Raw genomic sequence first — 19,331 nt, 5'->3', positions numbered from 1 at the left:
TGGCAAGAATATGGGAAAAAAGGAACCTGGTGCACTATGGGTGGGAATATAAATTGGTGCAATCACTGTGGAAAACAGTTTGATTCCTCAAAAAGTTAAAAACAGAAATGCCATTATCATCCAGTAATTCCACTACTGCGTATTTACCCAAAGAAAATGAAAACACCAATTCAAAAAGATAATTGCACCCATATGTTTATTACAGCATTATTTACAAAGCCAAGATATGGAAGAAACCCAAGTGTCCACTGATAAGTGAATGGATAACAAAGATGTGGTATATATACATATTCCATATATATAATGGAATATTACCCATAAGAAATGAGATATTGCCATTTGCCTCAACATGGATGGACCTAGAGGGTATTATGGTAAGTAAAATAAATCAAAGACAAAAGCCATATGATTTCACTTTTTTGTGCTATCTGAAATACAAAATAAGTGAAGAACAGACTCTTAAATAAGGAGAACAAACTAATGATAGGAGGTGGGTGGGGAGATGAGCAGAATAGGTGAAGGGGATTAGGAGGTACTGGCTTCCAGTTATAAAATAAATAAGTTGCAAAGATGAAAAGTAAAGCATAGGGAATATAGTCAATACTATAATGTTAGGCAGTGTGTCCATGGTCCTGTGGATCTCTCTTGCTTCAACAGTGTTTGGACTGAACAGACCCAGGGACACCCCTTCTATCACCCTCCAACTACCCTCCAACTTTTTTCCCAACCTTTTCCCCAGGCAAACTTCAGAGCTATGTTCTTGGCCACTCTGCCTCTGGGACCAGCCAGCAATCTGTTTTGAGGGTAGTTCCTTATTAGTGATTACCCATGAGCTCCCCTATTCATCAGAATTATTCCCCTGAGGTGGAAGACACCATCGACCTTCTGGTCAACATGCATCTGCTGACCTCCTACACCTACCTTTCTTTGGGCTTCTATTTCTATCAGACTATGTGGCTCTCGAGGTAGTGGGGGCACTTTTTTCCAGGAATTGGCTGAAGAGAAGCTCAAGGCTAGCCGAATGTCTCTTGAAGATGTAAAACCAGCGCTGCAGCTGTGCCATCTTCCAAGATGTGCAGAAGTCTCCCAAGATGAGTGGGGTAAAACCCTGGATGCCATGGAAGCCACCATGGTCCTGGAAAAGAGCCTGAATCAGGCCCTTTTGGATATGCATGGCCTGGGTTCTACCCCACAGCCCTCTACCTTTGCGATTTCTTGGAAAACCACTTCCCAAATGAGGAGGTGAAACTCATCAAGTAGATGGGCTACCACCTGACTTCTGCAGGTTGGCTGGCCTCCAGGTGGGGCTGGATGAGCATCTCTTCCCAAGGCTAACCCTCAAGCACCACTAGGAGCCCCTAAAGCCCCACAGCTTTTGAGGGGACCCTCTGGCATCCCTTTGGTGCCAGGGCTTGTACCTAAGCCACTCTCCACAGCCACTAGGCAGGTTTTTAACCACCCTGGAGACTTCTCCCAAGCCACGGAGCAAATGGAAATGATAAAGCTTTTTGCAGCAAAAAAAGATTGTAATATTATAATATTGTATGACACTTATTATGGTGAGAATTATGTATAGAATTGTTGAATCACTATTACACCTGAAACTAATATAGTATTGTATGTCAGCCATACTTCAATAATTTTTAAAAAGCGAGCAATAGAATATGTTTGCCCACCTAAAAATGTTAAATTCTATATTAATATAAGATGCAAATATCATAAGTTAGTCTATTTTTGTTATGTAAGAAGGAATTTTAAAATCACTTTATAAAAACACTAAATAATAAATTATCACAAATCCCAAATTAGTTAATATATCTAGTAAACAAATACATCCTTTCATATGATCACTTCTCTACTTAAATTAATAAAAATCTTGAGTAATGCTTGGCTTTTTTTTTTAATTTTTATTTATTAATGATAGTCATAGAGAGAGAGAGAGTGGGGAAGAGACATAGGCAGAAGGAGAAGCAGGCTGCATGCACCGGGAGCCCGACGTGGGATTCGATCCCGGGTCTCCAGGATCGCGCCCTGGGCCAAAGGCAGCCGCTAAACCGCTGCGCCACCCAGGGATCCCAATGCTTGGCTTGAAACAGGTGGCCAGGCCAAAAGTTGTACAAAAAAAAAAAGTATGGTACATGTACCAAAGGAATGGAGGTTAGCGTGTTGGGTGTACAAAGCAATTAATATAATAAAATTTGGGAGTAATATAAAATTTAGATCAATTACCTTATTTATTAGTCCCAACTTAGATAGAAAATGTTACTGGGAAAAAATGGAGTTACTGGCTAATATGTGATTTTCAAAACTTTGTGCCTCTACTAATGTGAGTAGCTAAAATATTTCCTATAACTTTAAAATTATGTCTCATCAGAAGGAATTTCATAAGATTGATAGCATAAATGGAAATTTAAATTCAAACTCCAAGTTCTTTTGACATGAAGATACAAAGTATGAAACAAGTAAAAAAAAAATCACAGCATATAAAAGTAAGCATTTTTAATTCATAGGAAAAAAATGAATGTTTTATATTTAGGTATCTAGTGAATCTTATAACCTGTGCTTCAATTCTACTGAGATAATTTGGAAGTCATTCTCAATGAGCTGGCCAATTCGACTTGTAGAGGATGAATAGAACCATCTCAGCTCTGATTAACTGAGCACAGCAATTTCCAAAACAGGAAACAATCTGCCCGGGACATATCAACAAAACAATTTCCTTTTGTGAATGCATGTAGTTGTACTGAATTGGAAAACATTTCTGAACATGGTTTACTAGTTAGAAAACCATGCTCTTGGGTAATGTTTTCACAGTTTGCCAGCATAGATGAGAACAAAGCATGAGCTGTAAAGAACTCTATTTCAACTTAATGTTTTCTCTCACCCTCAATATTTATGAATAATCAAGAAAACTGTTTATGGTACAACTTATCTTGAATTTCATCACAAAGAATAAATAGCCACAAGAATTCTGCAGGTTTGTTATTAAATACAAACTAATATTATGAACTGAAATTAATATATCGGAATAGGTAATTCAAAACCTCCAAATTGCTAAGCATAAACTCTGTGATTTTTCAGTTACATTCCTCTTTTTATTCCAAAATTGAAGATACACACTAGAATGTTCGAAAGATTCTGTTAAGCAAAGGTCTCATCAGGCTGAAGATCTGAGGTAGTAAATAATGATGGTTCAGCCGTACAACCTATGGTTTATTTTTCTATTTATGTCTTCCGTTTTTAAAATAACATACTTAATAAATGAGCTCATACAGAGATGGAACATATTTTTAATTATTGAAGAGTGCAAATTCAAAATGTCATAAAAATGGTATGTTTACCCTCTTTATAAGCAGTCTATACATTAGGATTAAATTTTCCAATAATTCAAAATTTACCTCAGCAGTATCTTTTATGTATACACCCTCAAGACACATTCCAGGTAACAGTTATATATTTATTATATATGTTATACTTGATAATTTTGAGAAACTTTGCTTTATTCAAATGTCTATCACTCTGACTAATAACATTCAACTTCTAAAACACTTAAGTTAATAATTTCAGAGATCGGTTTATAAGGTTAATTCATTTTGGGCTTTGGCACAAAACTGATTATTAAAGCAAAGCACGAAAACATTTTTTAATAAAAGGATATATTTTCTTTTTCAGTCTCCATGAGGAAACAGAAAAATAAAACACTGTGTACTGAAGAATATGGAAGTATTTTCATTTATGTGCCAAGGAGCAATATATTAGCATTTGGGCCACATTGCTTATTACACTAATGACCTGGAAAAATAGACTAAATTATCTAATAAGACTAAGTTGGATAAATATTGGCCAGTTATTTGTAAGCAAGAAGCCCACACCAAAAATATTCAATGGTTAAGCAATATAGACAAAGCACTATTGCTATAAAAAAGCTGGGAGTAAGCACAATTGTGAATTAGGTTGACTTGCTCTTCTTAAGTAATGTGCCAGGCTTTCCCTTTCTGCAGTTAAGATCAATGGGGAATTGTCTGTGAGTGTGCGGATGCATCATATCACAGTACAGGAAGGTGCTCTTGTCTCTGGGCAGATTCTCACTAAGGTATTGTTAAAACTCCACAGAAGAGAAAATGAGTCAATGGAAGTGTTCTTTCAGTATCACAAAGAGCTGGTAATCTAGCTTATTGGCTTCCACATCCAGATTTGTCATTGATTTGCTCTATGATAAAACACTTAACCCTTGGCTCAGCAGTCTAAAATAAAAGAAGCTTTGCTGGGAGAACAGCAGCAGGTTTAATTAATCTTCTTAAGGAGCTCTAAATCCCTGGCTCTGTGGCTATGAGAAAAGTACATAATTAAGGGTTCTGGTCTTCTTCTTCTTCTTTTTTTTTTGTAAGATTTTATTTATTTATTCATTCATGAGAGAGAGAGAGGCGGTGACAGAAGCAGACCCCATACAGGGAGCCTGACGTGGGACTTGATCCTGGGACCCCAGGATCACACCCTGGGCAGAAGGCTGGCACTAAACCGCTGAGCCACCCAGGGATCCCAGGTTCTGATCTTCTAGATAAGGAAAGCACTAAGCTGGAAAATCTTATACTGAGCACATGCCAGAAATGTGGTAACTAGGGGCTACAAACAAAAATTGAAAAGGAAGATAAACTAGTCTAGGAAGTTATACTGAGAAATTATGACCGCCTAGTGATCAGCATTAGCTTTGGTCATTTGAAATCCGAGTATCTGGAAGTACATGAAGAATTAGAAGGCGAAAGTGACTTGTTTGAAGGGTAATGATGTAAGTAGTATCATTTATTCAGATCCTATGTTTTAGGCTATCTCTGGAGGCAGTTTATATATATTACTTTATCCAGTCATCACACCACCATTGAAAGGTAGGAATTACTGGGATGCCTGAGCGGTTCAGCACTTGAACGGCTACCTTTGGCTCAGGGTTTGGTCCTGGGGTCCTGGGATCAAGTCTCTCGGGCTCCCTGCATGGAGCCTGCTTCTCCCTATGTCTCTGCCTCTCTATCTTGGTCTGTGTCTCTAGATTTTGTTCCTAAGTGAAGAATCCTAGAGAATATCAGAAGAAAGGGCCCAGTTTCCCCACAGCAGAGAAAGACATGTGACCCTTACAAATTCCATGTCATGACAGTGACATGAAAAATATTGGACTTTATATGAACAATTTTGAGAAAAAACATAGTAACTCATTTAACAGTTAATGCTGCACAAGCTGCTTAAGAAGAATGAAATTATATTTGCCCTGGAAAAGGATGAAGTTGTTAGTTTAATGCACAATAAAAGTTACCTGGGATGTTTTAGAAGTGTGTAGGACATTTGTTAATGTACATATGTTATATATCTAAGTTTTACTTTAAATTGTAGGTCTTGGGGAGCCTCACTGACTCGGTTGGTAGAGCATGTGGCTTTTGATCTGAGGGTTGTGATTTTGAGCCTCACATGTAGACTGTAGAGATTTCTTTAAAAAAAAAAAATCTGAGGCACCTGGGTGACTCAGTCAGTTAAGCATCTACCTTTAGCTCCGATCATGATCCCAGGGCCCTGGGATCAAGCCCTGTGTTGGGCTCTCTGCCCCATGGGGAGTCTGCTTCTCCCTCCCGTTCTGCTTGCAGCTCATCCTGCTTGTTCTCTCTCTCTGTCAAACAAATGAATAAATTTTTTTTAACAAACCTTAAGAAAAAATAGGATATGGGTCTTAAGATATATTACCAAAATGAGTAACTAACATTTCACTGTGTGGCACTAACTTAACTTAGTTTTACTATATTGAAAATTTTAAATGTAGTAGATTTTTACCAAGTGATAATTCTTCTGGAAGAGAGAAATTCTAAATATTTTGTTCATATATTTTACAAAACTAAATAGATACTATATCATTGAGAACATAAATACGAAATTGAAGAACTTTCTGGCATGAGAGCAATTGCTTGGAAAATATATCCTTAATTATACTACCGAAGGAACAGAGGAGTGCTCATAAAATAAAATTACTCATTTTTACACGAAATAACTAGGAACAGGGGCATCGTGGTGGCTCAGTTAATAAGCATCAGACTTGTGATTTTGGCTCAGGTCATGATCTCAGGGTCATGAGATCATGCCCCATCCATTCAGTGGGGAGGCTGCTTGAGATTCAATTGCTGCCCATCCCCCTACTCAAGAGAGAGCATATGCTCTCTCTCGGAAATAAATAAATCTTTAAAAATAATAATAATAACTAGAGATCAGTGTGAGATAGTGAAAAAGAGACCTAGGTTTTAATTCTAGTTCTTCCACAAACTATATCTTCATAAGTTTTCAAAATAAGTGGGTTGGATTTGGTGATCTCAAATGTTTTGTACGGGTTGCTCTATATGTCTAAATTTCCTAAGAGCTGGATGAGTAACTTACAAAATATTTTCTCAAGCACGGGTAGATCATAACCACTTGAGTCACTGAAATGTTCACTGGACAAGCTCCTCATGGAGGTACCATATAAGAAGATCCTTCCTTGGCTTGGTATATACAGAATGATGTAATGTTTTAATAGGCCTCACCTTGTCTGGTGGAATTACTTTATCAGTTGACTTCTGGGCTGACAGTACTGAGAGAAATACTCAAAGTGGCCTGTACGTGAGATTTAAAATCCTTCTATTATGCTGCATGAGAAATTTAGAAAAACCAACATTCCAATGTATTCCAAATGAAAAATATCACTATCTATCCCCACTTCTCTGGTGCTTACTATGGCAAGGTGTGTGCTGTGTAAAACCTGCAGTCACACAGATAAAGGTTTATTTAGCAAGAAATTCCCAATCAGTGAGGAGGAAGCCCTACTGATCTTACGATTTTTATTATCATCATGTATTTACACAGTGAGTTCCTTTAAGGAAGGTTTCTTGAAACTTCTTCCAAGTAATATGGAAAGGTTGGCATTTAGCCATGGTTGAAGAATCACCAAAGTTTTCTATGTGGGTGGGGGGAATTGCCTTGCTACAGAGACAACGGGAATATTCCCTCAATGTAATAATAGGGGGAAATAAAGTAAATAAACTTCATGTTTCTCTGGCACTTTCTCCTCTATTTTTGGTCATCTCTTTCTTTACCTCTGTTGCTTTTATTTTTTATCTTTATTTTTTTATGTGAGCTCTATGCCAATGTGAGGCTTAAATTCACAACCCCAGATCAAGAGTTGCATGCTTTACCAACTGAGCCAGCCAAGTGCTCCACTTGTGTTGTTTTTAAAACCAAGAAATATATGAAAGGAGAATCAGACCACAAACATTCAATTATTCTTATTAGTTTTCACTCAAATTTCACTTTTCTCACTTTAAAGTTATAAGCCAATCCTCCTCCTCCTTTAAAATTTGAGCATTTGATTTTTAGTTGAGAACTACAGATGAGACTGGGGCACCTGGGTGGCTCAGTTGGTTAAGTGTCAGACCCCTGGTTTCACCTCAAGTCATGATCTCAGGGTCATGAGATGGAGGCTCAGACAGCCTGCACTCAGCAGAGTCTGCAGGAGATTCTCTTTCCCTCTCCCTCTGCCCCTCCCCTCCCTGTTCTCTCTCTCTCTCAAATACATAAATGAATCTTTTTTTAAAAAATATTTTATTTATTTATTCATGAGAGACACAGGGAGAGAGAGAGGCAGAGTCACAGGCAGAGGGAGAGAGAGAAGCAGGCTCCATGCAGGGAGCCTGATGAAGGACTCGATCCGGGACTCCAGGATCACACCTTGGGCCGAAGGTGGCACTAAACTGCTGAGCCCCCTGGGCTGCCCTATATAAATAAATCTTTAAAAAAAAAAAAAAGAAATATAAATCAGGCAATCACTATTTATGATTCATAGGATAAGAGTATTGTATATTGCTTCTTACCTACTCCACCTCCAGTCAGGAAAAGTAAAAGAGTATTTTTTTTTTACATTTCTCTCTGTAGATCATAAGTATGGCTCAGTTCATCAAACATGTATCAAATACTATGCTAGACACTGGGAGCACAAAGCCTAAAAAAGAATGATCCTTGCTGTCATAGAGCTTATAGTTAAATAGAAATATAACTATGGTAGTAGTAATAGTAAGGACAATGCCTAACATTTATTGAATGATTCCTATGGTGCCAAGCAGCACTAAACTAAGTTTTAGATAAGTCATCTCATTTAATTACCATTTAATTAATTTAATTTTATTATTTTATAGAAGAATAAATTGATCATCCAGGGAAGTTTAGTAATTTGTCCATTCTTGCAATGAATGACAAAGCTTTGAAACTGGTCTGTCAACTCTAGAACCTCATATTCTTAATCAGAACTTTAAAGTCCTCAAAGAGTATATCTAAAAAGAAAGGCAAGAGAGGTGATGACATCTCACAGAAGGACCCTGCAGTAATCTATGACTCTGGAGATGTCCTATTAATGCCATAGAAGAGGCAATAAAAGTAAGATAAAGGTGGTCAATGCATTCTAGGCCTTCATACAGAATCAGACCAAGGGCAGCCCCAGTGGTGCAGTGGTTTGGCGCTGCCTGCAGCCTGGGGTGTGATCCTGGGGTCCCAGGATCGAGTCCCACATCAGGCTCCCTGCAGAGAGCCTGCTTCTCTTTCTCCCTCTGCCTATGTCTCTGCCCCTCTCTCTGTGTCTCTCATGAATGAATAAATAAAATCTTTAAAAAATAAAATAAAATATTCTTTCCTTCATTTCATTCTATAATTCAGGTATTTACAGAGCCCTGAGTGGAATTCTGGGACAGGGAATGCTATCTCTCTCTCAAATAAATAAATAAAATATTTTTTAAAATTTCCTAGAGGTTAAAACTAAGAAAAGTAATTTCTATCTGCTGCAAGACTTTCAAGGTATATCCAGACTCTATTCAGAAAAATGTACTTTGTAGAAAGTTTGACAGTGAAAAATGGTATTTTTTGAGATGAGACACTAATAGGCCTGATAATTCAAGCAAGAATATTGAGAATTAAGTACAAAAAACAAAAACAGAAAAAAAGATTTATGGAAAAGTATTTTATTATTGTTCCCAACAGAGTATATATGTGTTTCCTTTTTATCATAACCCCAAGTTCGTGAATGTTTTATAAAGACTAGTTAAGAAAATTGAATTTTAACTGTGCAAGTTCACTTGAATAGTATTTAATGTTTAGTCTGAACACAATTTTCTTTCGTTTTTAAAGATTTTTAAAAATTTATTTGAGAGAGAGAACACACATAAGTGTGCATGCAAGCTGGGGGAGGGCAGAGGGAGAGGGAAAAGCAGATTCCCTGCTGAGCAGGGAGCCCAATAGATGGCTCCACCTGGGGCTCCACATTGGGCTCGATTCCAGGACACCATGATCATGACCTGAGTCAAAATTTGATGCTGGGAAGCCTGGGTGGCTCAGCGATTTAGTGCTGCTTTTGGCCCAGGGCCCGATTCTGGAGTCCTGGATCGAGTCCCGGGTCGGGCTGCCTGCATGGAGCCTGCTTCTCCCTCTTCCTCTCTCTCTCTCTCTCTCTCTCTCTCTCTCTCTGTGTGTGTGTGTGTGTGTGTGTGTGTGTGTGTCTCAGGAATAAATAAATAAAATCTTTAAAAAAAAATCTGATGCTCTATCGAGTGAGCCACCCAGGAGCCCCTGCTTTTTTTTTTTAATTACATCCATAAACATGACTAACAGATGAACTCTGGAATGTACAAAAAGAACAGATATTCTTTTAAAATCAATGAATAATGAGGTATAGTTAAGAGGCTGAATTTTCTTAAATGACCCTATTAGAACATAAACATTCCAATACGTTATTCTTTTTCACATGATCTCTGGATAGCATCAAGCTCAATTACTTGATCTATTGAGGCTACTGCTACAAATAATTGTAGAAATGCTCATTTTGGGAATAGCCATCCAATTCTAAATTGCATTTTTAAAGATTGACTATTTGTGAAACTTCACCCCTTTTGAAGTGGTTTTATTTTAAATATTTATTTATTCGTGAGAGACACACACAAAGAGGCAGAGACATAGGCAGAGGGAGAAGCAGACTCCCTACAGGAAGCCTGATGTGGGACTTGATCCTCGGACCAGGATCACAGCCTCAGCACAAAACAGAGGCTCAACTGCTGAGCTACCCAGGCGTCCCTAAGTTGGTTTAATTTTTTATTTTATTTTATTTATTTATTCGAGAGAGAAAAAGAGAGAGAGAGGCAGAGACACAGGCAGAGGGAGAAGCAGGCTCCAGGCAGGGAGCCTGACATGGGACTCGATCCTGGGATTCCAGGATCAGGTGGCCCTGGGGTGAAGGCATTGCTAAACTGCTGAGCCACCTGGGCTGCCCAAGTTGGTTTAATTTTTGAAGTAAAGCTAAACTCATTGAGCCACATCTTATCAACAGGAATTGATAAAATCAATCAATATAAACTATGTCTCTAAAGTAATAAGACTAATTCTGATAGGAGACTTACTGAAAGTGGAGGAGTGATGATAGGATAGGCATGTTGCACAATCATTTGCTTGGTTAATGCTAAGTGGGTGATCAGCTCGATTACTAACTGATGGTGGAAGAGATTTGAGTAACTTGTTCGTGGTGAACTCAGCAGAACAAATAGTAGAATCCATAGTTGAGCTTTTATTTGAGGACATGCTCACCTAGGTGGAGCAATCACTGCTTGTCTGAACTGGACTAACCAAAATGGTAAGTTTTAAGATGGGACAAAGAGCAAAGAGAAGAATAGGGGATTATAGTGGCCAAGGGAAATGTTCTGTGTATTTTTAGATTAAATGAATAATGCAAGATTTCATTTTTACTGAGAAGTTTGAGACCAAAAGCTTTCATTAAAATCAAAGTAGATAATTCACTCAATTGTATTGAATGATAAAGAGAAAGAGGATGACACTGTTACTCTTCCTTTACACCTTTGTTATTACATTCAGATTCACACAATAAGTCATTAAAACAGTTGTTCACAAGTATCATTCAAATACTCTTCCACTGTCTTCCCTTTTGAAAGGGCATTTCTAAAAAAAAAAAAAAAATGAAAGGGCATTTCTACTCAAACTATTGCTTGTAATATCCTTTTACAAAAAGAACTTTTCAGAAACATATATAGATATATTTGCAGTCATTAACTTAAAATACATGTTTGAAATACATTTGGGATAATAATACCTTATATTGGCATAGCACTTTGAAGTTTTCAAATTATTTCCCTATTTCTGTGGCATAGAAGCAGGAAAGATGTATCAGTTAAGGGTCTCCAAAAAAACAGGCTAGTAGGGGATAGATTGGATAGATAGATGATAGATAGATAGATAGATAGATAGATAGATAGATATAGGTAGATTTATGTTAAAAATTGGCATACATGGGCATTCCCTGGTGGCTTAGCGGTTTAGTGCTGCCTTCAGCCCAGGGCATGATCCTGGAGACCCAGGATCGAGTCCCCACATCGGGCTCCTTGCATGGAGCCTGCTTCTCCCTCTGCCTGTGTCTCTGCCTCTCTCTCTCTCTAATAAATAAACTAAAAATCTTTTAAAAATTGGCATACACAATTATGGAGGATGGCAGGACACCTGGGTGGCTCAGAGGTTGAGCGTCTCCCTTTGGCTCAGGGCATGATCCTGGTCCTGGGATCGAGTCCTGCATCGGGCTCCCTGTGAGGAGCCTACTTCTCCCTTTGTTTATGTCTTTGCCTCTCTCTGTGTGCATCATGAATAAATAAATAAAATATTTTTTAAAAAAATTATGGGGGATGGCAACCTTAAAATCTGTAGGGCAAGCTGGCAGGCTGGAAACTCAGACAGGATTTTTATGTTTTGAAGTAGAATTCTTTCTTTTCAGAGAAATCTTGGTTTTTACTTTCATGGCCTTCAACCACAAAAATCAAGTGTGGTCTTCTCCTTTTTTTGTATAAGTTTTTAATTTTAATTCCAGTATAGTTAAAATACAATGTTATGTTAGTCTCAGGGTACAATTTAGTGAGTGATTTAACAATTCTATACATTACTTGGTGCTCATGATGGTAAGTATACTCTTAATCCTCTTCACTTATTTCACCCATCTCCCACCTACCTCCTCTCTGGTAACAATCAATGTTTTCTACAGTTAAGAGTCTATTTCTTGGGTTCTTTCTCCTCTCTCTCTCTCTTTTTTTTTTACCCTTTGTTTTGTTTTTAAACTCACAAATGAGTGAAATCACATGGTATGTGTCTTTCTCTGACTAGCTTACTTTGCTTAGCATTATACTCTTAGCTCCATCCATTTTATTGCAAATGGCAAGATTTCATTCTTTTTTATGACTGAATAATGGAATATACATATACCACCTCTTCTTTATCCATTTATTTATTAATGGACACTTTGGGCTGCTTCTTTATCTTGGCTATTGTCAATAACGCTGCTAAAAGCATGGGGTCCAGACACTCTTTCAAATTACTATTTTTATATTCTTTGAGCAAACACCTAGTGCAATTGCTGTATCATAGAGTAGTTCTATTTTAAATTTTTTGAGGAATGTTTTCCAGAGTGGCTTCCAGAGTGGCTGCAGCGGTTTGTATTCCCACCAACAGTGCAAGAGTGTTCCTTTTTTGCCACATCTCACCAAAGCTTGCTATGTCTTGTGTTGTTGATTTTAGCCATTCTGACATGTGTGAAATGATAATCCTGTAGTTTTGACTTGCATTTCCCTGATGAAGAGTGGTGTCGAGTGTCTATGTGTTCATTGGCCATCTGTATGTCGTCTTTGGAAAAATGTCTATTCACATCTTCTGACCATGTTTTAATTGGAGTATTTGCTTTTTGGGTGTTGAGTTATGTAAGTTCTTTATATATTTTAGATATTAACCCATTATTGAAAAGCATTTGAAAATATCTTCTCCCATTCAGTAGGTTTTTTATTTTTGTTATTTCCTTCACTGTGCAAAAGCTTTTTATTTTGATATAGTAGCAAAAGTTTATTTTTGCTTTTATTTCCCTTGCCTTAGGAAACATATAAAGAAAAATGTTGCTGTAGCCAATTTAAGAGATTACTGCCTGTGCTGTCCTCTAGGATTTTTATGGTTTCAGGTCTTACAGTTAGGTGTTTACCTATTTTAAATTTAATTTTTGTGTATGGTGTAAGGAAGTGGTCCAGTTTTATTCTTTTGCATGTAGCTGTGCTTCTTTTCCCAGAACCATTTGTGGAAGAATTTGTCTTTTTCCTATTACATATTCTTGCCTCTTTTGATAAAGATAAATTGACAATATAATTGTGGGTTTGTTTCTGGACTTTCTATCCTATTCCATTGGTGTATGTGTCTATTTGTGTGCCATCAAGTATAATCTTCTTTATGTAAAGTAAACTGCTTATAAATGTTAATCACATCTACAAAATATACTCTTGGGTTTTTTCTCATTTGTCATGTGAAGAAACCACAGCTCAAGTAAAGTTAAGCAACCAAAGTAGGTCTCTAATCTAAGAATTGACAGATGCCAGATTAGAATTCATATTTTGCTCCCCAGGTTAGGGTCCCACCAATTCCACTCTATCACTTCTCTTTTGAATGTTTTCAATAGGGCTCATAGCTCTTCGTATTTAACAGGGAAATTATTTCCTCAATCGCAATGACTTTAAAAAAATGTATCATGATTATTTAGCTAGCAAAAACATTTTCTTGATTGGAAAGATCATTTTCTTGGCTGTGTCATTTACTTTTATTTAGTCATTTCACTTGAGCTATGTGATTCAAAAAAATCCAGTAGAATCTACAGTTTTACTTGTCACATGGAGAATTAACTTGATGATGATAGCCTCCAGGTATATTACCAGGTAAGCTATCCCATGGAACAGAAAGGTTTATTAACAAAATAAAGAGGTTCAAATTATAGTTTATTAAATCATTTCAAGATATCAGTATAAAACCATAAAAAAGAGATTGATTAGGTTAACACATGTAGAAAAGGTTACAAGTGAGAATACCATAATATCTGAATCCCTTATGCAAAGCTCATATGTCCTGTGTCTCTCTGTGGTATTAGGTCTCCTGGCTTACGATGTGATTATAAGAACCTATAGTTGCAATTTGAACAAGGTGCTCACAGATGGGCAATGATACACATTTGTCTATCAAAAAACTCAGGCCAATTAGCTTGTGGAGCCACTATGGGGTTTTTTTGTGTTTTTTTTTTTTAGGTTGAAAAGAGAACACTTGAGACCTGAATGGAATTATAATATGCGTTATTATTTTCCAGGGATCATCATAATCAGGAATTGGTCTTTATGCTTCTGTCTTTAAATATCATTTTTTCTCCATCACAATTTCTATTAATTTTATCTATCTTTGGTGTATGTTAAAGATTAGTAATTTATTCTTGATATTTCATATATGTTGTAAGCTTACCTATGTTTTACATGCTACTTGTTTACTCATGTATACTTATATCCTGTGGACTTAAATTATATATTATAAATTGATAGCTTACTTATTATCTATGCTTTATACTTTTTATGAGTTTTACTCATGCCATTTTTTACATGCCTTTTTTCCAAATATTTAATGTTCTCAAATAGTTTGCATATTACAATATTGGAAGAAATAATCACAAATTTTATAAACCTCCAAACCATTTATCTTTTATTTTTAAGATTTTATTTATTCTTGAGACACAGAGATAGAGGCAGAGACATAGACAGAGGGAGAAGCAGGCTTCTCGCAGGGAGCCTGATGTGTGAATCCATCCCTGGACCAGGATCATGCTCTGAGCGGAAGGCAGATGCTCAACCACTGAGCCACTCAGGCATCCCAATAATCTTTTTTATTAAGATTTTATTTATTTATTCATGAGAGACAGAGAGAGAGAGACAGAAAGAGAGAAAGAGAGAGAGAGAGAGGCAGTGACACAGGCAGAGAGAGAAGCAAGGCTCCATGCAAGGAGCCGGATGTGGGACTTGATCGGGGGACTCCAGGATCATGCCCTGGGCCGAAGGCAGGTGATCAATCACAGAGCCACCCATGTCCCCCCCCACCTTTTTTTTAAAGATCCAAAATCTTAATAATAATAGAGATCTTAATAAAAAGTTGCTATGAGACTTTTTTTTTAAGATTTCATTTATTTATTTGACAGGGAGATAGAGAGAGAGCCAGACAGCACAACCAGAGGGAACGGCAGATGAAGGAGAAGCAGGGAGCCCAATACAGGGCTGATGTGGGCCTCAGGGTCCTGGGATCATGACCTGAGCCAGAGGCAGATGCTTAACCAACTGAGCCACCCAGGCACCCCTAGAGCTTTAATATTCTTAGAGCTTTAATATTCTTAGAGTGTTAATGTTCTTATAACAACAATAAAATGGTAATTATGTGAGGTAAAGGATGTGCTAACTAATCTTATTGTGGTAAATAATTTGAAATATACACAAGTATCAAATCATCACATTGTAAACCTTAAACTTACACAATGTCATATGTCAGTTATATCTCAGTGAAGCTATGAGAAAAAGAATAAATTATACATTATAACTCCATTATATAATTTTGCCTATAATATCACTTCAAATTAGATTTTTAATGAGAAGGGATTGTGCCACTAGACTGGCAAAGGATAGCAGGTCCTGCCTTAGAGGTTTACTTCTAGAGACTCCAAATTATAAATACAGCTTCTCACAAATTAATCCAATTTCTCAGATATTTATTTTTTAAGATGAAGTATTATGAGTGAGAGAGACAGAGCTCTTTCTATCATATGACTTGGATTCTAAATCAATTCAGATACAAACATAAGTATGAAGTGGTCTCTCAGTTTGAGCAACTCCAATTATCTCAGAAAGAATATCCATAAATAATTACTACTAGAATGAACAATGTCACAAAATAATGGAAGAGGGAATGCTATTTCTAAGAGAATAGTAAAATCTAAGACAAGCCATAAAGGTTGAATTTGATGAATGGAAGTTTGCAAGATGGTTAACTGAGGTGAGGAAAACACACATACAAACGACACAGGAAAGATATGGATAAATAAAAGAAAATAGCATGGGGCAAATTTGGAATGGCTAAAGTGCAGATTTTCTTAGGGTTAGAAGACTAATATAGTAAGGTAACATGTTCATAACATGAACGGCCTCATTAAACCCCTTTGTTATAGGGTTTGAAGTTTCTTTTTAGACAGTGAGGAATTATAAAAGAAATTTAAACTTGGGTGTGACATGATCAGATTTGTCTTCCCAGATATCATCCAGCTTGGATCAGATAGATCAGATTCTGATCTTGGTTTCGACCTCAAGGCTTTGCCAGCCTCTGCAGCTCTGTCCAACAAGCACCCATGATCTACCAACATCTTTTTATAATCTCCAGTCAACCCGTTTCCTTTTCAAACACATACAGAGAAACACACTGTATTTTTTGGTTATTTTGTGGACTGAAGTTTCTCTTGTGACCTCTAATGTGTAAATCTCAACTATTCCTTTATATAGTCCATTCCTATCCTTTCTATAAAGTCCTTTTGAACTGAAAAAAGTTATAGAGATCAGAAGTTATCCAGCTTAGCTTCTTCACTCTATTCTATACAGATTTCTGGTAACCATTCTTTTATTTTTATTTTGTTAAAGATTTTATTTATTTATTCATGAGACACACACACACACACGCACAGAGAGAGAGAGAGAGAGAGAGAGAGAGAGAGGCAGAGACACAGGCAGAGGGAGAAACAGGCTCCATGCAGGGAGCCCAATGTGGGACTCAATCCCAGGTCTCCAGGATCAGGCCCTGGGCTGAAGGCAGTGCTAAACCGCTGAGCCACCTGGGCTGCCCTCTGGTATCCATTCTGAAAATGTTTTTCACTATTTAGTTCTTAGTTGTATATTTTTATGCACAGTTTCCTTATAGTTTCATTTGTTTTTCTGCCGTGAAATTTTTATAACTATGCCTTTAGTATACTTCTTTAGTTTTAAAAGCAAACTTCTGAAAAATAATATCACAAACTTCCTATGCAACCCAAAATGTCATTATTAACAAAATTCAAACTATGCATTGTTGTAAGAATAATTGCAGGAGTTTGGGTATTGATCAAGAATGCAGACAATGGCTTACTTTAATTATTCTTGTCACAGCTGTTGCAGATATGGCTTGGAACAGAAAGCAAGAAAGAAAGTTAGCAGACTTCTGCTAACAGGTTAAATGAATTGAACCTCAAATTGTTGGCACTTCTGTTCATTTCTGAAAAGACTCTCTGTTTAATCTCCTGCCTGAACACATTGAAACTCTCCTTTTGTTGTAGATGACATGTATTCAGGTGTCACTCAGAGCTGGGAAACACCCCTTTTTACTGGTGCCTGGGAACTTTTAGGGCTTCTGGACTGAACAAAAGGGTTCTCTCTAAATACAAAGGCTCAAATGTCTGTTGTTACTTCTCAGTCCCTCAGGAAGCAACTGCTAATCATTCTACCAATGATTAAAACAGCAACAGCAACATGAACAAGAACAAACCACTGAACTTTGTTGGTAAAATGGCAAGAGTTATATAGAATTTGTTATGCTTAAAACCATATTGGCTTTATTTGGTAAAGGGATGTGATTTTAAGCTTTGAGTTAAAAACAAATTATTTAGGGCAGCCTAGGTGGCTCAGTTGTTTAGTGCCGCCTTCAGCCCAGGGCCTGATCCTGGGGTCCTGGAATCGAGTCCCACATTGGGCTCCCTGCAAGGAGCTTGCTTCTCCCTCTGCCTGTGTCTCTGCCTCTCTCTTTCTGTGTTTCTCATGAATAAATAAATAAATAAAATCTTTTTAAAAAATTATTTAGACTGTCTTGAAAAGTGTGAAGTTGAATATGAATTTGAAAGTGTTATTCAGGGATCCCTGGGTGGCGCAGCGGTTTGGCGCCTGCCTTTGGCCCAGGGCGCGATCCTGGAGACCTGGGATCGAGTCCCACATCGGGCTCCTGGTGCGTGGAGCCTGCTTCTCCCTCCGCCTGTGTCTCTGCCTCTCTCTCTCTCTCTGTGACTATCATAAATGAATAAAAAATTAAAAAAAAAATAAATAAATAAAAATAAAAAAATGTACTTTAAAAAAAAAAAAAAAGAAAGTGTTATTCAATAATAATTTATTCACTAGACTTATGTAGTACATGACACTATTCTAGGCAATAGTTCAGTTTTCAAAGAATTTTGTGCAGTGATTTTTATAATTAAGTCAAGAATGTCAGATTCTCCAAAATTTGAATAGGAAAAAGTCCTTAGAGAAAATTAAGAAAAAAGAGGAAAAATGATTTGCTAAAGTTCATAAGACAAAAGAGTAGTAGATTCAACTACAAAAGCATCTTAAGCCTCTGTACAACAAAAGGTCCATAAGGAAATTCAAAAGAAAATAACAATATAAGAAAAACATTACAACATATATAATTGAGAAAAAGCAAAAATTCTTACATACAAAGGGTTCTGGAAATTCAATAAAGACAAATAATCCACTAGAAAAATGGGGAAAGGTTATAAAGGAACAGTTTATATAAAAGGAAATACAAATGTCCAATAACCATATGAAAGATGGTCAACCTCAAACATAAAGAAAGGGAAAATAAAATAGTTTTTACTTATCAGATGGATAAAGCTAAAAATTTTAGTCATAACTTGTGTATGCAAGACATTCTCAAACACTACTAGAGGACAACATATATATATATATATATATATATATATACAGCATCACTGAAGATAATTTGTTAGTATATCTCAAAATTTCAAATATAAACACTCTTTAACCCAACACTCACAATTAGAAATATACAGTGTGGGTAAATTAACACATGTATATAAGGATATAGTCTCAGAATGTTTGCTGTGGTACTATAATAGCAAAAAGCTGTAAAAATCTAAATGTCCATCAATGGAGGACCTCTTATTTACCTACATAAAATAAGATACCATGATGCTATAAAGTAATATATAGTATAGATAGATAGGTAGATAGATGTGTGTGTGTGTATATGAGAGAGAGAGAGAGAGAGAGGTAGAAATGTGGAAAGATGTCCAAGAATTAATAATAAGAAAAAGCAAGTTGAGGAACCATGGGTATAATATGATTACATTTGTGTATTAAAAAAGGTGAGACAGGGGTGCCTGGGTAGGCATCTGCCTTGGACTCGGGTCATGATCCCGGGATCCTGGGATTGAGCCCCACATTGAACTCCCTGCTCAGTAGAAGCCTGCTTCTACTTCTCTTTCTGCTGCTCCCCGTGCTGTGCTCTCTCTCTGGCTCTCCCTCTCTCAAATAAATAAATTAATTTTTTTTAAGATAGAGACAAAAGTATGAACAACAAAACATTGAATTATAGAATTTCCACAAAATTAAGAAAGTTTATATTTCAAAGGACGTCATAAAGAAAGTGAAAAG

General features: G+C 36.8%; 1 protein-coding gene across 1 annotated transcript; it reads left to right on the top strand.

Annotated features, from left to right (window-relative positions):
• The first annotated feature begins 210 nt into the window (after nt 1–210).
• Nucleotides 211–1,776, top strand: LOC121479894 (ferritin light chain-like). Its single transcript, XM_041735868.1, has 2 exons — nt 211–374; nt 989–1,776. Exons 1-2 carry the CDS (start codon nt 273–275, stop codon nt 1,244–1,246), a joined length of 360 nt encoding a protein of 119 aa, XP_041591802.1. The 5' UTR covers nt 211–272; the 3' UTR covers nt 1,247–1,776.
• The last annotated feature ends 17,555 nt before the right edge of the window (nt 1,777–19,331 follow it).

Source organism: Vulpes lagopus, chromosome 21, assembly GCF_018345385.1.
Source record: "Vulpes lagopus strain Blue_001 chromosome 21, ASM1834538v1, whole genome shotgun sequence".
Classification (NCBI taxonomy): Eukaryota; Metazoa; Chordata; class Mammalia; order Carnivora; family Canidae; genus Vulpes; species Vulpes lagopus.
This window is presented reverse-complemented; position numbering and strand designations above follow the sequence as displayed.